The following is a 23,464-nucleotide window of genomic DNA, read 5'->3' on the forward strand; positions in this document are numbered from 1 at the left end:
TCTGATAGACAGGGGAATTAAGGGTTATGGGGAGAAAGCAGGAAAGTGGAACTTCAGATCAGCCATGATCTTATTGAATGGCGGGGCAGGCTTGAAGGGCTAGATGGCCTATTCCTGCTCCTATTTCTTATGTTCTTATTTTTCTAGTCTCTTGGAAGCAGGTTTGGAGGGAAAGGGCCCAGAAAATCTCAGAAGAAACACTTTGGGCTGGTTTGCCAATGAGTTGCTGTCTGTGACTGCTTTCCTCACAAGGGCTGGGACCAGTCATTGATTCCGTGGTGGGAAGCCATTTAATGTTGTTGAAGGTGAAATTATCAGCAATTTTCACACCAGAAGTCAATTTATAAGGTTGCTTGGGCCCCCCTACTATGTTAGCACCCTGCCAACTCAGAGAAAGAAGCTGCACAGCAGGAGTTTGGTATTGCTAAAGACCTCAAGGATATTTAATGCTTACAGGCAGAAAATAGCATGGCTAATGTGTTGCCATGTCAGACTTGCCATTCAGTGAGGATTTCCCAGAGACTGATTTCTCGATAGTGCTGGGATTGATGTGGTGACAGTGGCTCCTCCATTAATGATAGCAGTTACACGGCATCCCTGCCATTCTCACTGCTAGTCCCTCTCAGCAGTACTCTCACTTGTGACCCAGGGACGGCTGCCAGCTGCTTTTCCACTGGGCCACGTTTCACCTCCAGAACCCACTTGCCGTCCTTAATTGGATGGTGAATGAGGAGGCAGCTAATTGACAGGTTGACTCCGATAAAATTAACCCAGAAGGTTCACTGCAGCAGCGAGCAGAAAATGCTCTCTAGATTTCTAGTCCAGTAACATAAGGACCACCTGATGATAATTTATAAATGCTAGCGATGCATAGCTGTTTTCACATTGGATAGAAAAAGATATCTGCGAGACTGTAGCAGAAAATAATTGCTTGATACGTTATCACATCTTTCAGAAGTGCTTCAAAGTGCTTCACGCGAAGAACACAGTTAGTTATATTGAGAAAAGAACAAGATTCTGATTGGTTTCAAGGTGTTGTGAAGTTGTCAACATAATTAAATGAGTAAAGATTCCGCAGCACTTTGCTACTTTGATATATTATCATGCTGTTAGAACCAGTGTTTAACTAGTTCTTGGCCTTTGGCCTTTGGGCAAGAGTTCTAAATGGAATTTTTCAATAGTATTATGATCTGTTCTACATACAGAACATGTGTGTTTTTCATACATTTAGTACAATGCATAGCTTATGTCATTTATTGCAGTTTTTTCCAGTTTCAAACTTCACTACACAAAGCCATTCACCAAGTTTGAGTATGAGTTAACAAATTATTATAATGTTAATGAGAATATGATGAATAACATATTTCCATTGCTTAGCTGTCTCTGTTAAGGGAATACTGTACAGTGTACTGTATGGGAAAAGATACTTCTTTCTTGCAATGAATTTGACATATAGCATGCACTAGATCAAAGTTTTACTCATAGCATCATGAAATCTGATTGTTTATCTCCTACTCAAATGTTAACTTATTTAACACATTATGGCCATTTGTTAAATTTTTAAATGATTGAGTATGTCTGCTTAATGTATTTGTGTGAAGTTCATTGTCTGGTCTTTTAATTGGAGTATTCACATGTATAAAGTAAACAGGTTAATGATAAGATGTAGAAGGTTCTGTTTCATTTGATCATTTTAACATTTGACACAATCTTAGGCAAAATATCTATTGCAGAATGTCGGTCTAGCAAGTAAATGAACTTAAAAATTTCTCATAAAGCAAAAATGTCACAGCTCTATAGCTCATTTGTTTTTGTTTTATTTGCCCAGGGAAAGGAGATGTCTTTGGAGATGTTTTCTGGAAGGAAAATACCCTCGCTCAATCATGTGTTAATGTCAGAGCTCTGACTTATTGTGACCTTCATGTTATCAAAAGAGATGCCTTGCAGAAAGTACTTGAATTCTATACAGCCTTTGCAAACTCATTTTCAAGAAACCTTATTCTAACGTATAACCTTAGAAAGAGGGTAAGTCTTCCTTTTGTTATGAACAAACTTTTTTTTCTCAATAAAGATTTGATTGTGTTCTCTTAAATAACAGTTACATTATGTATACCTAGAAATTAACGCATTTTTCTTTCCCACCTTCATAAACACCTTTGAGTGGGTTCGTATGTCCTTCATCTTTATGGTTCAACAGCATTATTGGTGTCCAGTTGTATTTCATCCATGATTTCAGATTTCCTGTGATATTAATATATGCTGCAAAGTGTATAGGGATATAATTCAATTGTGAATTCTGTGATAAGTTTTTTTTTAGCTTTATCGTTTTGCTCTGGATAAGATGAATTGAAAGAAACAAATGTATTTCAGTGGTGCAGTGCATCATTATGCAGTGAATTACATTGTAAATTGATGATTTTGATCTGGTGTCCAGTTTGTTTATCAAAAAAGGATTAAGAGGGTGCATAACTCGCTGGTTTTAAGCACGGTTGCATAGTGCAAGATAATTACTGATGTAACTTACATTTGCTTTTATTGAATTTACCTGTTTTGTGATGAAACTTGCAAACGTTCAAAATCTGAAAGAGCAACAGAAATGCTGGATATGTGTAGGTGAACATTAGCAGCTGACAAAAGACAGGCTTTAATATTTCAAAGAGCAAGTCTTCCTCAGACCTGTAGGCATAGCACTGATCATGTACAGCTGATTAAGGGTCTCCACCTAAAACATTAAATAAACCGTTCAGAATTTGATATGATATAAGAAGTGAGCAGGAGGATGGATTAGATTAGGTGGCTCATATGAAGAAACACACAGAAAGAGTTGATCTATTTCTGTTCCTTAAATAACAGAATATAAATTATTCTTTCAGTAGCCCTGTTGTTAATTGCCACTCTTTTCTGGTTTTGTTACCCATTTGGAAGATTATTTACATACATTGGAGTAGAAATTCCAGTTAAGACATTATGTACAAACCTTTACTCCAGGCATACCACTACTTTCCTGTAAGTGCACAGGCAGCAGCTCATTTCAAATAAATAACATAGGGAATACCAGAATTTCATGTGAGCACATTAAGCCAATTGGATTTTATGCCCTACGGAATAAACGGCTACAAATTGTATAGAAAAATACATGGTTAATTTGCTGTTTAATAAGTTCAGTGTAAAAGCAGAAGAGCCTAAAAATATTCTTAAGTGTCAAATAGCAATTCTGATTGTAAATCCTTCCAAGGTCGGCCATCCCTATTGTAGGACCCTCTACACCTGAAACCCAAGCGTGAAATTGTGAATGCTGTAAACTTTCAGCTTTTGTCTTAAACATTATTTAATAACAGCCTTGAAATCTCAACCTGATGTCTGATATTTTCTCAACTAAAATATCCTTATTTTGCATGGAGATTTTTAGTTAGTGTTCGATCTGTTTCATCTTGACAATACTGAGATCAGGTGGTGGCTTATTTCATGCATTTGGTTGCAAGAGCAGAGTAATCATTATACCATCAATACTGCATATTTTTAGACAAAGCCTTCAGTTCATGATCTTAAAAATGCTAGAACTGACATATATGTTAATGCAAAATTAAAATGGATTCAAGTATGTCACATTATTATGTGTTGTGACATTGGATGCGTTGTACAAAGATAGATCCAGCTTTCCAGAATGTGATCAACATTTGAAGTACAAACATATGAATTTACATTTAGCCTTTTGCTTTTGAAGATGACCATAGAAAAAGATGTTGATTGAGAATGTTTATTCAGCATTTACTGCAATTTCTAAGAATGAATGCTCAGGATATCTTCCTGTAAACTGAACCAATTGGGAACCTTGGGACTTCAGGCCAGCACAAATTGCTCTAAAGAAAGAATCAAGTGACAATGGATTTTTAAGCTAAACTTCCATTCCTAGCAACAAATCAATTCACCCTAAGATGGCTGGCAGGTCAAAGGGATTTCTCTCTACCCAGATGACTGCCTTTCCTTCCTCTTATTGTTGCTTAGAAACATTAGATTTAACAGCACTTTTTCTCTTCTGCTGATTCCTACCTTTTAATTTCAAGGTGGGATCAAATGAGAATAAAGTGGGCTTTTATTGACCAAATCAAATTCGAATCAAAGCACATCCTCTACAGGTTGGAATGGTAAATCAAAATCAAAAGAGAGCTGTTAAATCACTAAATTGAGCAGACCATGCATGATAACAGAAGACCAGCTCATTTAAATATCAATGTGGTCAGACAGATCGTGACAGATCAAGTAAACGGAAAAGAAACTGTGGCAAATGAATTTCATTTCATGAATTCAGACAAATGTGAGGTTTTTCAACATCTTAAGGGAAATGATAGGGTGGATAGAAACTATTATTGTGAGCTGGGGAGGCCAACAGAAAATAGAGCCAGGCTTTTTAGAAATGAAATTAAAGAAACACTTTTACACATGATTGTATGATTCATAGAGTCATAGAGGTTTACAGCATGGAAACAGGCCCTTTGGGCCAACTTGTCTAAGCCGCCCTTTCTTTTAACCGCGAAGCTAGCCCCAATTGCTTGCATTTGGCCCATGTTCCTCTATACCCATCTTACCCATGTAACTGTCTAAATACTTTTTAAAAGACAAAATTGTACCTGCCTCTACTACTTTCTCTGGCAGCTTGTTCCAGACTCTCACTACCCTCTGTGTGAAAGAATTGCTCCTCTAGGCCCTTTTGTATATCTCCCCTCTCACCTTAAATGTATGCCCTCTAGTTTTAGACTCCCCTACTTTGGGAAAAGATATTGACTATCTAGCTGATCTACACCCCTCATTATTTTATAGACCTCTATAAGATTAGCTCCAGCCTTCTATGCTCCAGAGAAAACAGTCCCTGTCTATCCAGCCTCTCCTCATAACTCAAACCAGCAAGTCCCGGTAGCATCTTAGTAAATCTTTTCTGCACTCTTCCTAGTTTAATAATATCCTTCCTCATAATAGGGTGACCAGCACTGTACACAGTATTCCAAGTGTGGCCTTACCAATGTCTTATACAATTTCAACAAGACGTCCCAACTCCTGTGTTCAGTGTTCTGATCAATGAAACCAAGCATGCTGAATGCCTTCTTCACCACTCTGTCCACCTGTGACTCCACTTCCAAGGAGCTATGAACATGTACCCCCTAGATCTCTTTGTTCTGTAGCTCTCCTCATTGCCCGGCCATTAACTGAGTAAGTTCTGCCTGATTCAATCTACCAAAATGCATCACCTCGCATCTATCTAAATTAAACTCCATCTGCCATTTGTCAGCCCACTGGCCCAATTGATCAAGAATCTGTTGCAATCTGAGATAACTTTCTTCACTGTCCACTATGCCACTAATCTTGGTGTCATCTGCAAACTTACTAACCATGCCTCCTAAATTCTCATCCAAATCATTAATATAAATGACAAATAACAGTGGACCCAGTACTGATCCCTGAGGTACACCGCTGGTCACAGGTTCCAGTTTGAAAAACAACCCTCTACAACACCCTCTGGTTTCTGTCATGAAGTCAATTTTGTATCTATTTAGCTACCTCACCCTGGATCCTGTGAGATTTAACCTTATGCAATAACCTACCATGTGATACCTCCAATGAGGATGGCAAATGATGTGCTTTTGTTTAAAAAGGGCTGCAGGGAAAAGCCTGGGAACTACAGGGCAGTGAGCCTCACATCTGTGTTGGACAAGTTGTTGGAAGGTATATTGAGAGACAGACCCTACAGAGATTTAGAGATGCAAGGATGATTAGGGACAGTCAGCATGGCTTTGAGAGTGGAAAATCACGTCTCACACATCTGATTGAGTTTTTTGAAGGGGTAACCAAGAAGATAGATGAGGTCAGTGCAGTTGATATTGTCTACATGGATTTTAGCAAGGTCTGTGCAATCTTCAGGCACCTCACCTGTGAATATCGATGATTCAAATATCTCTGCTAGGAGACCCACAATTTCCTTCCTAGCCTCCCACAATGTTCTGGGCTACACTTCAAGAGGTCCTGGAGATTTATCTACCTTGATGTGCTTTAAGATTTCCAGCATTTACTTCTCTGTAATATGTACACTTTTCAAGACATCACTGTTTCCCCAAGTTCCCTAACATCCATGCTTTTCTCAACAATAAATACTGATGATAAATATTCATTTAGGATCTCACCCATCTCTTGTGGATCTGCACATAAATGTCCTCGTTGATCCTTAACAGGCCCTACTCTCTCCCGAGTTACTCTTTTGGCCTTTATGTATTTGTACAAGCTCTTTGGATGCTCCTTTGCCTTATCTGCCAAAACAATCTTGTGTCTTCTTTATACCCTCCTGCTTTCTCTCTTAACTCTACTCCTACACCCTCCCTGTCCTCTTCAAGGGATTCACTTGTACGCAGCTGCCTATGCATGTCATGTGCCTCTTTCTCCTTCTTGATCAGGGTCTCAATATCCCGAGTCATCCCGGGTTCCCTACTTCTACCAGCCTTGCCCTTCGCTCTAAGAGGAATGCACTTACCCTGAACCCTGGTTAACACACTTTTGAAAGTTTGATAAAGTTTGATAGCAGTTTGGAATTCTCTTATGTCAAAGGCAATTACTGCAAAATCGATTGTTAATTTTAGGTCTGAGATTGATAAATTCTTGTTAGCCAAATATTGTCAAATATATGGTCCAGAAGTGGTTGTTATGGCAGAGCAGGTATGACCTCGTTGATTATTGGAATTAAAGGATAAATAGCCTCCTCCTGTTCCTACCTTCCTATGTTGCTGTAACATACTTATTATCATATGTAAGAACATGAGACATAGGGTCAATAGCTTTCAGATAGCTACTTGCTCTCCCTTATATTTGTGTTGCAATGGAGAAATGGTACTATTATATTCCACCCAATGTAATGAAAGAACCAAGGATAGAAATCAAGCTTACTCACACCACACAGTCAGTGTAAGTTAAATTTGGGGGCATTGATTCTAACCTTGTTCTGAAAATTCTTATGGTGTGAGATAGATTACAATACTGTTTTCCTGGGTCTTGATATAAGGCTTTGGTCAATAAAACAAAATCAAATTTTGTTAATGGGCACATTTACAACTCTTTGTTATACTTTGTCTATTCCTGTTTTTGAATTGCAACTGGTTTGGTTTTAGAGTTTGCCATAATAATCCTGCTAATTAGACAATTGGTTAGTCAGATTGTCTTATACCACTGTTTTTTAAGTTTATTTATTTGTGGCATAAGTAGGCTTACATTAACACTGCAATGAAGTTACTGTGAAAGTCTCATAGTCACCACACTCCAGTGCCTATTCAGGTACACTGAGGGACAATTTAGCATGACCAATGCACTTAATCTACACATCTTTCAGATGTTGCTTGTGTTTTTCCAATCTCTTCATGGAAAGATAGTTTGTGGCTCAAAGTTATGTAAGATTTAGCAGACAACAATCATTGGCAGATACTGTAATATTCTTTGATTGGACTGATATTTGAACTTTTATTTAAGATGCTGCTGGTCTACAGAAAGCTGATGGGATATAATTTTTTTAAAAATTCAGGAATTTAGGATGAGATTCTACATTTTTCTGTCCAAACGAGGTAGCATGTGGTTCTGGTGGCTGGTCAGAGAGGCATGAACTTTTGCCCAACGCCATGCTTGGAGGCTAATTAACTGAGCACAAGCCAGTATCTCTCTAAATCACCCTGCAGTCAGAAGTGGATTCATTCACCACCCCCTGGTCAGCTCGTGGGTTTGAAGGTCAGGGCACCTTATGTAATCTCCAGTTCAGGATGCTCATATCCCTTTCTCCAGTCCACTTTTCTTCACGAGACCTTGCAGGATGTGCAGAATCAAGAGGCAAAAGGCAAGCAACCTAATGAAGAAGTCTGCAACCTGATTTAACCACTATGCCCGAAAACAGAAATACAGCGAATGATTGCTTGCAGTAATTGATATTAACTGATATTAATATTTAAATCCCCATTTAAATATTATTAGTGAGTTGGATGTAATCATCTGAGCTTACTTGCCTTAACAGCCTCGCTAATGGAGGTCATCACCAGCAAGGCTCACATATATTCCCCCACCAACGGGGCCCAGACGTGATGGGCTTGCCATTGGGACTAGAGGTCAAGGAGGTCCCCAGGTGGTCAGAAGCAGAGAGGCAGTGTCCCCTATGCAATGCCAGCCTGGCACCATGCACCGGGAAGTGCCGTGGGGCAGGGTCTAAGGGGGAGTTCCAGTGGCTATGGTGAGGGGCAGGTCCTGAAGGAGTAGCAGCATGTGGGAGCTACAATGCAATTGGGAGATTGCTGGGGTGGCAATCGGCTGGGAGGATGATGGTGAACAAGGGTGACAATCAGCCAGGGGAGTGAGTGGGGCCTGCAATTGGGGGTTGGGGGGGTTAGTGATATCCAGGGCAGTGAAATAGTCACAATATCCCAGTGCATTCCGATACATAGTGTAGTTGGAGATCATGGTGCATGTGCAATAGTGCCCTCCAATAGTCAGCAGCCAGGTTCCCGGTATCCTCTCCCCCTATTGACGAGAATCTTTTTGCCTCTTTTTTTTCTAAGTGTGATAAGATTTGATTTTTTTTGTCACCAAGAAAATGGGCATGATTCTCTCCTGTTTCCACACTTGTTCAGGACTGCTGTTTTTCTCCAGCATTTTTGGTTTTTCTATCAGATTCCAGCATCCGCAGTATTTTGGTTTTATCCCCAAAATTGTGACCTTTTAAGAATAAAGACTTGCTATGAATCACAAAAACCCACATGCATTACTTGTACTGTGTGGATGTTTGGAGCACTGTTCCCATACTCTGAATATCTTAAGGGGGTTAGCTGTCTGCATTTTTCTGCAGGCAGTTGATGCGCCAAGGGCATTGCAGATGCCATATAGACTGGTTAGATTATTGCATACAGTACTCAAAGGAGCTGAACAGGCCTCCTGCTACTGCACCCTATTGTATTCGGAGATATTCCCCGATATGTGGCAGCGCTGTGGGTGTCACCATCATACTATCAACTCCTTTATAAAATCCCTTATTCAATATTAGCCAACAGTTTATCAAAAGCCATTATTGTATATGTATGCAATTGTTGGAGTGAAAACGTAATTGGAATCACTGGATCATTTGTGAAAATGATTAGCTATATTTGTTATTTGCAGTGATTCAGTTATGCTGCTGTAATACATTTACTTAATTTTAATGTTTACAGGGTGTTAAAACTTCACACATTGCACAAAAGACACATATATTTGTGGTGGCGAAGCCAATGTTGCATTCACCTGGAAACAATTGCCCATATGAAAGGTATCCGGGAAAATAATTCTCGAATTGTACTACGATCTGATGTATGTTGTCAATGGCTTTTAATACAGAAATTGTGAAAAGTGTTCTATGTTTAACATAGAAACATAGAAAATAGGAGCTGGCGGAGGTCATTCAGCCCTTCGAGCCTGCTTTGCCATTCTTTAGAATCATGGCTGATCATTTAACTCAGAAACCTGTTCCCACTTCCCCTTTCAGTCCTAAGACTGTATCTGATTCCTTCTTGAAAATATACAATATTTTGGCTTCAACTGGCTTCTGTGATAGATAATTCTACAAGCTCACCACTCTTTGGGTGACAAAAATTATCCTCATCTCGATCCTAATGACCCCTGCTATTCCAATTCTTCCTGCATCTACCCTGTTTAGCCTTGTTAGAATTTTATAGGTTTTATGAGGTCTGTCCTTCATTCTTCTAAACTCCAGTGAATATAATCCTAACTGACTAATCTCTACTCATACGCCTATCCTTCCATTCCACGAATCAGTCTGGTAAATCTTAGCTGCATTCACTCCATAGCATGAACATCCTTCTTCTGATAAGGAGACCAAAACTGCACACAATATTCCAGGTGTGGCCTCACAACAAGGTTTAATTCCACATTCCTGCTCCTGTACTCGTCCTCTCGCTGTGAAGACCTACATACCATTTGCCTTCTTCACTGCTTGCTGCATCTGTGTGCTTACTTTCAGCGATTGGTGTACAAGGACACCCAGATCCCATTGCACATTCCCATCTCTCAATCTATGTTCATTCAGATAATAACTTACCTTCCTGTTTTTGCTACAAAAGTGGATAACTTCAGATATATCCACATTATGCTTCATCTGCCATGCATTTGTGCACTCATTCAACCTGTCCAAATCACACTGAAGCATCTCTGAATCGCCGTCGCAGCTCACCCTTCTACTTAGGTTTGTGTCATCTTCAAGTTTGGAGATATTACATTTAATTCCCCCACCTAAACCATTAATATACATTGTGAATAGCTGGGCTCCTAGCACTGACTCTTCAGTGCCAACTATAGAGAAGTGTTACAGTAAAATATGTTTATATTTAAACCTTCGCTCCTTGCTCAGTTAAAAAAAGTCACATCATCTCTGCAAGCAACAAATACCAAGGGATGCATTTAGTTGCCATCTAATAAAATGTGAACAGTGGATGCAATCCTAGAACTGTGAGACTGTGATTGCATTTACTACTGATGTGGTTCCTACTCAATAAATCTTTCTTCTCTCCTGCGGTGCAGTGGTGTGGATTATTGAATCTTTAACAATGGCAGTTTTCATTTGAACAAGAGCCTGTACTGACAAAAGAATTGCAGTTTTTTTCCCCTCTCTGTTTTACAGAGATACTCTTTGCCCCCACTGACATCCTTAAGTCCCAGTTTACAGACATATTCACTTCAGTATCCCCCCAACTCCCCCATTATCCAAGTCACAAAGATAGTCTTCCTTCTTGGTGATACTTTCACTGCCAGTTCTAGCTGTAACTCTTAGCTGTTTGTACTGCTTTAGTCTGGAGCAGTGAGGAGATTTTTGGTTTCACAAATCAACACAATTGGCAGTGGGAATATCATTAAGGGACTAAGCAGTAACAATTTTCTAACCATCTCTTCAGGCAACCAATCACCTATTGTTTTGGGAAACCAAAAAGACTGTCAAGATTTGAACAGATCATATACTCTGTACTCTGTTTAGGCTGCAGAGACTTAATGCATAATAGTAGCAAAGTAGCTTCACCCTACGTTCCAGTTTCTAAAGGCTTGTCTGTGGTGAATCTTCATAGCAAAGCAGTTGTTTCCCACCGGATTAAGTTTCTGTGATTTTTTTTTTAGAAAAAAGCCACGATTTCCAAATTTACTTTTTCTATTTCCATCAGTTGTGAAGCTTTGTTTATATACTACTGATGATATGTTACCAGTGCGGGATTGAGCAGGGCCCAAGTGAAAGGTCTGAGTCATTGTATAGACTCATCATGCTTGCCCACTGGCCTCAACATTGATCAGTCTTCTTGTTCCAAGTCTGACACCAACTGTCTTCTCTCCCCCTACTCAGTTCTGCTGTGACAGTCATCGAAAAGGATAGGAACTGTATGTCTGTGTGCCTGCCCACAGCACTGCACCCATTCAACATAGTAATAGAAGAGATCATGGTGACAATTTGAGCTAATTAGCCACCCTCCTAATGACTAAATTGAGCTTTCTCCTGTGCCCAATTTATGCCTCATTGCATAACTCTATTTTACTTTTATCAGTATAAAGTGATAGTTCGTAAAGGGTAAGGGAAGTCCAGCAAGAATACTTTTTATTCAGACTACTCTTTTAATGGCTATATTGAAAAATAATTTAAAAACATATTCCTTTACATTTAAGCAACAAGATTCACAGGGACAATAATGTGGGTGTTATGCAGTTCAACCAGTGCTATTGAGGTACTCCACACAACTGTGTACAAATGAAAGAGCTGGTCTTGTTGATGGCATGAGGTCTACTCATTAAAGGACTGCTGGCTGCCGGCTGCATACCAGCGGCTCTTTTAGAAGGTGAACCCTGGCAAAGGGCAAAAGATTGCAGATTGTGCACCAGGCAACAGTGGTGCCAGGGCAAAGAGCCTGAATCTTTTTAATTGAAGCCGCTCAGCCATTCCAGTTGCCTAATGGAGTGGGCATTCATTTAAATGAAGATCTCTCATTCTGAGCATACATCTCATGTATTGGTTACATGTTCCCTTTGACTCCACTGCCCACAATGGGGCAATGCTGAGAGCAGATATATTAATAATCTATAGAGCACAACTTCAAAGTTTGCAGATGATACAAAACTTGGAAGTATTGTGAACTGTCAGGAGGTTAGTGTAGAACTTCAAAGGGACACACCAAGTTGGTGGAACGGACAGACAGCTAAAAGATGAAGTTCAACTCAGAAAATTGAAGTGACTCATTTGGGTAGGAAGAACAAGGAAAGCCAATACAATATAAAGGACACAATCCTAAAGGAGGTGCAGGAGCAGTGGGACCTGGAGGATATGTGCATAGGTTATTGAAGATAGGCAAGATAGGTTAAGAACATAGTATCCTAGGCTTTAATGACAGGGACAAAGAATGCAGCTCCCCCTCCTTATCAATTTTAAACTCTCCAAGTGTCTGAATAACTCACTCTTACACCATGTTCTGTGTAGCATCATCTTCTTTGGTAAAGACAAATGCAAAGTATTCATGAGATCCTCCAGCTACATCCTCTGCCTGTTTGAGAAAATTCCCTTTTTGATCCCTAATCAGCCTTCTCTTCCTTGTACCATTCTTTTACTGGTTAAATGCTTATAGAAAGCTTTGGAATTCCATTTTATGTCAAATATGAATAGCATTACAGGTTCTTTACGTTTACTGAGAGAGCATATGGAGCCTTGTTTGACTGAAAGACAGCACTGCTGACAGTATTGAACTGAAGCCACAGCCTGGATTATATGCTTACAACCTGACTAAGACATGACAGTGCCACCATTGGCGAGATGCCAGGGCCATTCCCATACCCCCACTTCTTGCCTTCAAACAATCGCACAACCTCAAACAGACCGTTGTTCGCAGCAAAGTACCCAGCCTTCAGGAGAACAGTGACCATAACAGCACACAACCCTGCCACAGCAACCTCTGCAAGACATGCTGAATCATTGACATGGATGACATCATCTCACGTGAGAACACCATCCACCAAGTACACGGCACATACTCTTGCAACTCGGCCAACGTTGTCTACCTAATACGCTGCAGGAAAGGGTGTCCCAAAGCATGGTACATTGGGGAGACCATGTAGACGCTACGACAAGGGATGAATGAACATCACTCGACAGTCACCAGGCAAGTCTGTTCCCTTCCTGTTGGCGAACACTTCAGCGGTCACAGGCATTCGGCCTCTGGTCTTCGGGTAAACATTCTCCAAGGTGACCTTCAAGACACACGACAGCGCAGATTTGTTGAGCGGAGACTGATAGCCAAGTTCCGCACACATGAGGACGGCCTCAACTGGTATCTTGGGTTCATGTCGCACTATCTGTAACCCCCATGACTTGCCTGGGTTTGCAAAATCTCACTTACTGTCCTGTCTGGAGACAATACACATCTCTTTAACCTATGCTAATGCTATCTCCACCCATATTGTCTGCATCTTTAAGACTTGAATAGCAGGTTAGCTGTAAAGACTTGCATTCTAATCAGGATTCTGTAAACTGTGTGTGACTTTATATGCCCTTCACACCTGACGAAGGAACAGCGTTTCCAAAAGCTTGTGGGATTACTATCAAATAAACTGGTTGGACTTTAACCTGGTGTTGTGAGACTTCTTATTGCACTTCCACCTTCAGGCACAGTAACTTCTCATTCAGTCATTGGCATTTCTGCTTAAACATGATTCTTACCTTATAAATAAATAATCTGCAAACCAGATCTGTAACAAAGCTGAACATTACAGCCTGTTACAAATAGATCTAGAAATTAACGTATCTGGCAGGTTTCGCAAAAAGAATGAAGTTAGCAATTTGCAACATCTTACGTGGCTAACTAATGATGCTGACTAAGTTTTCTATTAATTGTAAAGATATTAATGAATGGGTTACTTGATTATAGATCATTCAGTGAAATGTACAAAATAGTTTTAGCTAAGACTTACGTGGTGAAATGTACCTCATCTTGGATGTTTGACATAAAAAGATACAGGTCCAGTAGACTTAGGGATGACCTTTTATGAAAAGGAACAGTCACTGCAAATTGTGGTGAGCAGAGAACAGTGGAGAAATATAAACAAAGTATTATCTGAATGGTCACCAAAACCAACTATTATATGGGAAGATCCCTATATATATTTACAAATTCTTCTCATTCTTTATTTCTGTGTACGTCGCTGAGAGGGAGCTTTTGAGCAGTTAATCAGTTGGACTCTCTCATCAGAGACAAATTTCGTAATATTAGTCTCTTTCATAGAAGTAACTTTAAAGCATTAAGCACATTAGCATGAGCTGAACATGTTAAAGGTGGGATTTTCCGGCCACTCCCACCAGCGGTCCGTCTGGTCCTACTGACGACGATCTCTCATCGCGAATTCTCCAGCGGCAGAGAGTGAGAATAACAGGGAACTCTGTTGACAGTGGTGAGATTGGAAGACCTCCCACTGGTCAGTAGTGATCCGTCTCCACCACGCAGAACATTACACGTGACGTGTGGAAAATTCCATTGTATGTTTTTAAGGGCAAACACTTTGGCTGTTTGACATTGTTGGGGCCAATCAACTGAATTTGGACTCTGCAGGTCCACTGAACATACTCACTTGTTAATCAAAGACACACATGTGTTCAGTTGCTGGAGGAAGCCTTCATTGGTGCCTGAAAATAACACCTAGTTCAAATGTTATGGGCAAAGCAGTGACATAGGGTCCGATTTTACCATCATGTTGCGCCCGTTTTTGGGCACGAAAACTTGGTAAAGTCAGGTTTCAGTGAATAGCGCAATTCATGCCAGATCCCCCTTTACCATAGCCCAAAAATGGAAAAAAGTGGACATATTAGCGAGAGGCTATATAGTTTTGTGAAGGGGAGGTTGTGTCTCGCTAACTTGATCGAGTTTTTCGAGGAAGTGATGAAGATGATTGATGAAAGTAGGGGCAGTGGATATTATCTACATGGACTTCAGTAAGGCCTTTGACAAGATGGCAGATTGGTGCAGAAAATGAAGTTGCATGGGATCAGAGGTGAGCTGGCAAGAAGAACACAGAATTGGCTAGGTCATAGAAGACAGAGGGTAGCAGTGGAAGGGTGCATTTCTGAATGAAAGACTGTGACAAGTGGCGTTCCTCAGGAATCAGTGCTGGGATCTTTGCTGTTTGTAATATATATAAATGATTTGGAGGAAAATGTAACTGGTTTTATTAGTAAGTTTGCGGACAACACGAAGGTTGGTGGATTTGCGGATAGCTATAAGGACCAGCAGAGGATACAGCAGCAAATTGATTGGTTGGAGACTTGGGCGGAGAGATGGCAGAAGGCGTTTAATCTGGACAAATGTGAGGTAATGCATGTTGGAAGGTTTAATACAGATGGGAAATATATAGTAAATGGAAGAACCCTTAAGAGTATTGATAGGCAAAGGGATCTGGGTGTACAGGTACACAGGTCACTGAAAGCGGCAATGCATATGGAGAAGGCAGTCAAGAAGACATATAGCATGCTTGCCTTCATCAGCCGGGGCATTGAGTTTAAAAATTGGCAAGTCATATTGCAGCTTTATTGAACCTTAGTTAGGCCGTATTTGGAATTTAGTGTTCAATTCTGGTCGTTATACTACCAGAAGGATGTGGAGGATGCTTTGGAGAAGGTCCAGAAAAGATTTATCAGGATGTTGCCTCGTATGTGTGGCATCAGATATGAGGAGAGGTTGGAGAAACTTGGTTTGTTTGCATTGGACCAACTGAGGTTGAGGGGCGAGCTGATAGAAGTCTGTAAGATTATGAGTGGCATGACAGAGTGGATAGTCAGAAGCTTCTTCCTGGGGTGGAAGAGCCAATGACTAGGGAGCGTAGGTTTAAGGTGCGAGGGGAAAGGTTTAAAGGAGATGTACAAGGCAAGTTTTTTACACAGAGGGTGGTGGGTGCCTGGAACTCGCTGCTGGGGGAGGTAGTGGAATCAGATATGATAGTGTCTTTTAAGGGGCGTCTTGACAAATACATGAATAAGATGGGAATGGAGAGATACGGTCCCGGGAGGAGGAGAGGGTATTAGTTCAGCTGGGCAGCATGGTTGGTGCAGGCTTGGAGGGCCGAAGGGCCTGTTCCTGTGCTGTCATTTTCTTTGTTCGTTGTTCAGAAGGAACCTATTCGGCTCATCAAGTCTGCACCAACTCTCCAAAAGAGCATCCCATGCAGGCCCTCCTCCCCATCCAATCCCTGTAACCCCACACATTTACTATGGCTAATCCACATCACCCATACATCTTTGGACACTACGTGGCAATTTAGCATGGCCAATCCACCTAATGTGGCAGGCAGGTTGATGTCAGGGTCTCATAACTGAGCACCTTTCGCAGCAGGAATTATGAATTGAAACCCTTTTTTAACTTCTCTAATATATAAAACATTGAAGCTAATCCACTATCAAAGGCCAGCTAGCTCAGCATAAACACCCCCTTCATTTCATCTGTTACTCTTCACTGCCCTTGTACAGACTCTGCAGATTGGAAAGCTATCCGGCTGTTCTCAGTTTGCAGAGTGTGACTCTCACTTCACTTATTATTGCATTTACTGAGAAGAAATTTTTCTTGAAGCTTTTACCTTTCCTGCTGGATTATACAATGAAATCAGGTGTGAATCATTGCAGTGACAATACATCTTGACTGCTGTTTGTGCAGTTGCATGGCCTGGCTTTTGTAGATAATGTCTGACTGTTGTTTGTTCGATTTATCTTCCACTTGCTGCTTTGTGGTTTACATGAACAATGTGGTTCCAAGCAATAGCCAGCACCTATTTAATGATGTTGGAACCTTTTTGATTTTGAAATTGTGTAAAATATTGTTGAAGCAGCTGAAGAAAAAACATCTAACAGATCAGATCTTTAATAGAGGGCTGTGTGATATAATGTGATTCCACAAGAAAAATGAGTGCCCATGAGTAAAAATAAGTATAAATCCCTATGATTTGACTGTCATTCTATGTTTCTAAAGTGTGTTATTTTTGTCGCAATTATACTGTAAATGCTTTTGATGGAAAAAACTGGAGTTTAGCCAATAACAAACATGACATTGACTTATCATAACTTTATTAATATGGAAATAGTTTTATAGGAATGACTTTATTATGCAAGTGTCTAATACTTTCACACTACATATTTAATAAATTTACGTACTTTTGTGTTTAATGAGTTTCAAAGATAAGAAAGAACTTGCATTAATATAATGCCTTTCATGACTTCAGAACATCTTAAAGTGCTTTACAGTCAATGAAGGTGTAGTCAGGGTCTGCAGCAGCCAAATTTACACAACACAAACTCAACGTAAACAGCAATGAGGCAAATGACCTGATAATCTTCTTGATATTGGTTGAAATAAATATTACCTAGAATTCCAGGAGAACTTCCCTTCTTTGAATGGTGCCATGGGATCTTTTACCCTCACCTGAGAAGGTAAACAGCGCCTTGGTTTGATATCTGATCAGAAAGGTGGCATCCCCAAAAACTCTGAATTGAAGTGAAATTCTAAGGGATGTACTTAAGATTTTAGAATCTAGGGCAGAGTTTGCCGCTCCTTCCAAGGTGGATTCTGAGATGGGGGAGGACTGTAAAATTGAATGGATGGGATTCTACCTGTGATCCTGTACACCCAAACCCAAATGCAGTTTCATGGTTGGGTGGGTAGAGTCTTGCCGGGAAAACCACTTGTTAAGTCCCTTTAGTGGCCACTTAACAGCTATTTAAGGGCTTTTGCCACACAACCTCAATATTTAGGCTGTCAAGAATGAATGCAGATATGGTGGCAAACAGTGAAATAAACTTTTCTCGATCTCAGGCGGGAAGGAGGGGGCAGTGCCCTCTGGAATCTTGGAATTCTGGCCCTCTCTCCTCTCCTGGCCTACATCACAATCACCACCCCCTCCCCTCACTCCCCCAGGGCATCCCTTACCCACCGGCTCCAGCAACCCACAGGACTTGTCTTAAGGATTGTTCCATGACGTATTTCCAACTAGAGTGCTGCAGTACCTCATCTGGCCACTGCAGCGTGTGCCTTGGATAGGTTGGAGAGCTGTTGGCCAATCTGGCTGATAGCTCTCACGGATGGCCTTCTACCCAATGCCAATCAATGCTGAAGTGAACGTTAAATGGCAGTGAGCGTCCATGCGTTGATGGCAGCATGTTATGCATTGAACCTTAGGGTGGTGAGTGCCAATTACTCATCATCCTTATAATTCAACCCATGACTCCAAGCCATGGCCTTCTCTCACTGGTAAGAGAATGCCATCCCCAAGCTGATGCATTCTGATGGAAAACAAGATAAGTTCCCACCCAATAGATATGATCTCTTCGTGGTATTTGGCAAGTCACCTTAGAAATATATAACAAAGCTCCATGAATGCATATTCTTTCACAAATACAGATTTAAATGTTCTTGTTGGGCTACTGCAATAATTTCCCCTTTGGGGAGTTTTGTGATAGGCTGGATTCCTGTCTCTACTGAAATATATTCCAGCACTGATAAAATACTGGAGATATTCAACAGAACGGTCGGCATCTGTGGACAAAAACAGGTGAATTGACTCTTTGTCAGAGTGTCTTTGGATCTGCTATTACTGGCTCCTGAGTAACATCTGCTGCTGTATTGCAATTTAGTTTGCAAGCTGGTGTTGTGCAAAATAAAAGTGACATTAGCTTGAAAACTTTGTTGTGATACTAAATGACGCTGAATGCATTTCCTATAGTAAAATAGCATAACCTTTGAGTCACCTCAACCAATATCATGCATAATAATAAAATAAAATGAATGACACAGGACGTTGTTCACAGTGAGTCAGAAACTGCTGCTTTACAGTAGTAGAGTTAGATAACAAAACATGCAATTGATATTACTCTAAGGTTCTAAATATTCATTCCGCCTATAAAAGCTTATTGCTGGATGTCATGTTTCTGTCCCACTTTTGTGTAAACTTATTCTAATTCGAATTCCTCTGTCCATATTTTTAATATAAGCTGCCAATGTTCCTCTTACTGAGAATATAGTTTTCTGATAACAGCTTTGTAGCAATACCTCAGTTTAACATATTCCAGTTCCTGAGGCTGTGCTTCAGATAAGCTTCAATGCTCCAACCAACTGTCATCCAAATTGCTCCAGTTTTACCCCAATCTCTAGTTCACTCCACCTAAAGGTAATATTTTGTTTATGTTTTTGGTGCACAATGTTACAGGAGGTAATACAGTGTATGCTCACGGGAAGCAGCTAACATCAATCAACCGGTGTTGTGAGATGTAACAGTGGACACATATAACAATGTACAACTAAGTATGTGCAAACAAGTATGTACACATTTACAGAAGTGTACTCCAGTCTGGACAAACAACAAAACACCAGTTTGTCTCTTACTGTTGGTGCATAGTCTGTTGTGTGTCCACTGCGTGTACTTGAACAAAAGAACTCCAACTTGGATCTTGCAACTAGTGCATAGCCCATTGTGTACACTCCTCCGCCATCTTTCAGGATAAGTAGCGGAATGGCAAATGTAAAATGGGTAGAATGACTTTGGTCAGTCCAGACAATTTAAGACATGACAAAGTCCTAATAACGTGTGACAGGTCTTCTCAAGCAGCCGGAATGTGTATAGACACCATCAGAGACTGTCCTATCAGCAGTGTGCATTGTGGTGGACGTGCAAGGCATATCTTTTGTGTGGTGTGAAGGCCTTGAGCAAGATGGATGGCAGGTAAAAACTCATCTGGGTTGGAATTTGTAACTGAAGTGGAATGGAGGTTTATTAGATCCATGCTTTGCCTAAATTCTGATCTTTCTGCTTCCCCAGCCCCACTTACATCCCCACCTCAGAACTAAGGACTATAAAAAATACAAGTTGTAAGATTAGGCTCCTTAGCATCTGGTTTCCCACTGCAGTGAGTAATGTTTTGGCTTCAAAATGGTATCTACAGTGAGCATTCATACTTCTAGTGCGAATCTTGGTGGATGCCATTTTGTTGAGTCATTAGATCTTTTGTGCAGAAAGTTTGTTGAAAAAATGCAAAACAGACAGATTGTGATATCAGTCAATGGCTAATGCTGATTTGAAGTCCATTTTAGAACACAACACTGCAGCTAATGCTGATACACACAGCTGAACACACATCCCAGTAGTACTATTTAAAGGGATCAGCAATTACTTTACACACTAGTTACTGATTGGTTTCTAGTTGCTCTTGCTGCAATTGTGGAGGTGTTTGGTGGTTTCTAGAGTTCTTTAAAGTTTGCAGGGAGTGCTATGGTTCATCATAAAGGACTTTGACTTGGTTTCAAGGGTTTTACATACTTTGCTCACAAGCATGGGGCAGCAGTAGGTGTTCCCCACGTATTATACCCTGACAGTGAGAATGAGCAGAGGCAATACAGAGCAGGGCAGGCTGCTGGAAGAGGGAGGCGAAGTCTGGAAAGAAGGCTTTTCAGGAGGAGGCCATAACTATCCAGGCTGAGCAGGGAACAATTTAATTTATTCTACCTGAACCTGCATGGAACAGTGTGTCAGATATCTCCACTTCAGGAAGGTTGTTCTCTCTGAAATGTACCATGTATTGCAGGCACAAATTCAGCCTAAGAGTAAAGACTACATTACCAGTGACTGTGAAGGTGACCATGCCCAAGAACGTTTATGCGTTTCATTCCTTCCAAGTTGGGGCAGATGATATATGTTACGTCGTCCCAGTTTGTCATTCACTGTTACATAAGGGATGTCACTGAGACAGTGTATGCAAACAGAATTGAATACATTTCATTGACTCTCTCCAGAGACTAGTAGGTAGAGTGAGTATACAACTTTGTGAGGCTTGCAGGCTTTACCATGGTACAGGGTACCATAACTGTATGTACATTGCTTTGCGGGCGCTGAAATAATCAGCATTCATGACGTCCAATCAATGCAAATAGTGACTGTGCCATTGTCAGTGGGAAGAGCAACCCGTCATTGAGAGAATTACAACAGATTTTTATGTCATTAGGTTTCCAACCTTTTGGCTCCCATCAGCTTTACCATGCCTGTTCACCACTCACCAAACTCGCCATGGGCTGTTTGGGAGAACTCCACCCATTATGATTGTCTCCATGCTTTTCTCTAAAAGTCCAGTGAAAGTAACTTAAGTTCCAAAAATGATTTTCGATAAGCATTGATCAAAATTAAATTATTTATTTGGCCAACATGTAGGAATCTGAACAATTTAGATCTAATGGTTCGGTAAACCAAATGGAATTAACAACAATCTTAAAAAGTGTTTCAAATAATGAAATCGATTGTTAGGAATAAGCCTGAAAACAGTTAATTTGTGTCCGTATGCAATAACATTGTAAACAGTATACAAGTCAAAATTAAAAGATAGTGGGGGCAATTTTCCTACCTTGCCGTGCCTGGTACAAATCGTGCCAATCTGGGAAAATCACGTGCGGGCCACAGATCAGTTTTGTGCTTGGTACAAAAAGATTTTCAGCCATCCTGGTCCCTTTCTAAAGGCATGAATCATATCACGCCCAGAAAGTGCACGAGGCCGATTAACATGAGATTGACCTGATTCCAATCTCATTAGTGAGTCTAGCACACAATCATCCCCCTCCCGGAATGTTTCCACCTCTCTGGCAGGAGGACACACTGGTGAGGATTACTATTAGTTTCCACTAGCAGAGACCTGGCGCGATAGTCACACCAAGAGGCTCGGAGCTGATGAAGCCCCTGGACGGCCGGGGCTATGCGGGGAGTCTTCTGACAGAGAGGCTGTGCTGGATGCAATCATGCAGGGGTAAATCATGAAGATGGTCTTGCATGTAGTGGCTCATGATGGGGAGGCATATCAGGGGTCAGGCATGGGGACGCATTGGGAGGGTCCTGATGCTCCGATGCTAGTGACCCCTGTCAGGGGTGGGGGGTGGGGGAACATGCCATCAATGAGTGGGGCACCCTCGTGAAATGGTGTCCAAGTGATCTGAAGCCAGACACACTGGCCTGCCCCCTCCCCCCATCTCCACCTGTACCAGCACAGAACTCTCCAAAAAAGTGACTGAGTGTGAGAGGATTGTGATATGGAGCACACCTGAGAGACTGGCACAGATCACTCCATTATCCTCACTGTCCTGACATTTGGGAAAATTCTGCCCCATGTTTCACCAAATTCTTGATGGGGAAATGACATTCCAACTTCAAAGCAAGAAGAAATGATGGGCAGAATTTATTGCTTGTGACAATATACCCCATCACAGCATTCCACACTCCCCTTCCCCCACCTCGATTTAGTACTACTCAGGAGAAATTTCTTACCTCCAAGAACTCCCAGCCAACCCAAGGCAGCAGCTCTCCAGTGTGAAAGTGGTAGTTACTGCCTGAAATGCAGAGGGATCTGGGTACTCTAGTGCATGAATCACAAAAGGTTAGTATGCAGGTACAGCAGGTAATTCACAAAGCTAATAGAATGATATTGTTTTTTGTGAGGGGAATTGAATACAAGAGTAGGGAGATTACGCTTCAGTCATACAGGACATCGGTGTAACAATACCTGGAATACTGTGTACAGTATTCCTCAAGATGTAAATGCATTGGAAGCTGTTCAGGGAAGGTTTACCAGATTAGTACCTGGAAAGAGCAGGTTATCTTATACAGAAAGGATGGGCAGGCTAGGCTTGTATCCACTGGCATTTAGAACACTAAGGGACAACTTGATTGAAACATATATGAACTGACAGGATTTGACAGGACAAATGCGGAAAGGATGTTTCTTCTTGTGGGAGAATCTGGAAAAAAGGGCTACTGTTTAGCAACACAGTAGCAGCATGGTAGCACAGCGATTAGCACTGCTGCCTCACAGCACCAGGGGCATGGGTTCAATTCCGTGGCTCACTGCCTGTGTGGAGTTTGCACATTTTTCCCGTGCCTGCATGGGTTTCCTCTGGGTGTTCCAGTTTCCTCCCACTTCCTGAAAGACATGCTAGGTGCATTGACCCAAACAGGCACTGGATTGTGGTAACTAGGGGAATTTCACAGTATCTTCATTGCAGTGTTAATGTAAGCCTTACTTGTGAATAATAAATAAATTTTTTACTTTAAATAAAGAGTCATCCATTTAAGATGGAGATGATGAAACGTTTTTCTCTTAGAGGATTGTGAGATTTTGGATTTCACAAAGAATGGTTGAGGCAGAATCCTTGAATATCTTTAAAGCTGAAGTAGATAGGTCTTGGTGAGCAAAGGGATGAAAGGTTATCTGGGGCAGGCAGAAATGAGATCTTACTGAATAGTGAAGCAGGTTTGAGAAGCTCAGTGGCTTACCCCTGTTCCAAATCTGTATGTTTGTTTGTATGCTGGTATAGTGCAGCAGGCCCAGGCTGCAGGATTGCCGCGGGGATCTGCTGTAACAATAAATGAGGCGAGT

The 23,464-nt window shown here is 41.0% G+C and overlaps 1 protein-coding gene across 2 annotated transcripts in view; it reads left to right on the forward strand.

The window, feature by feature from the left end:
- Window positions 1-23,464, forward strand: part of kcnh1a (potassium voltage-gated channel, subfamily H (eag-related), member 1a) — a 242,971-nt gene that overhangs the window by 151,312 nt on the left and 68,195 nt on the right. For both annotated transcript variants that reach the window (XM_080200569.1, XM_080200568.1), the window contains one exon: window positions 1,829-2,025. In XM_080200569.1, the coding sequence (XP_080056695.1) occupies window positions 1,829-2,025 (197 nt within the window). The remainder of the gene's footprint in view (window positions 1-1,828; window positions 2,026-23,464) is intronic.

Source organism: Carcharhinus amblyrhynchos, chromosome 12 (assembly GCF_965287045.1).
Source record: "Carcharhinus amblyrhynchos chromosome 12, sCarAmb.v2.hapA, whole genome shotgun sequence".
In the NCBI taxonomy this organism is placed as follows: Eukaryota; Metazoa; Chordata; class Chondrichthyes; order Carcharhiniformes; family Carcharhinidae; genus Carcharhinus; species Carcharhinus amblyrhynchos.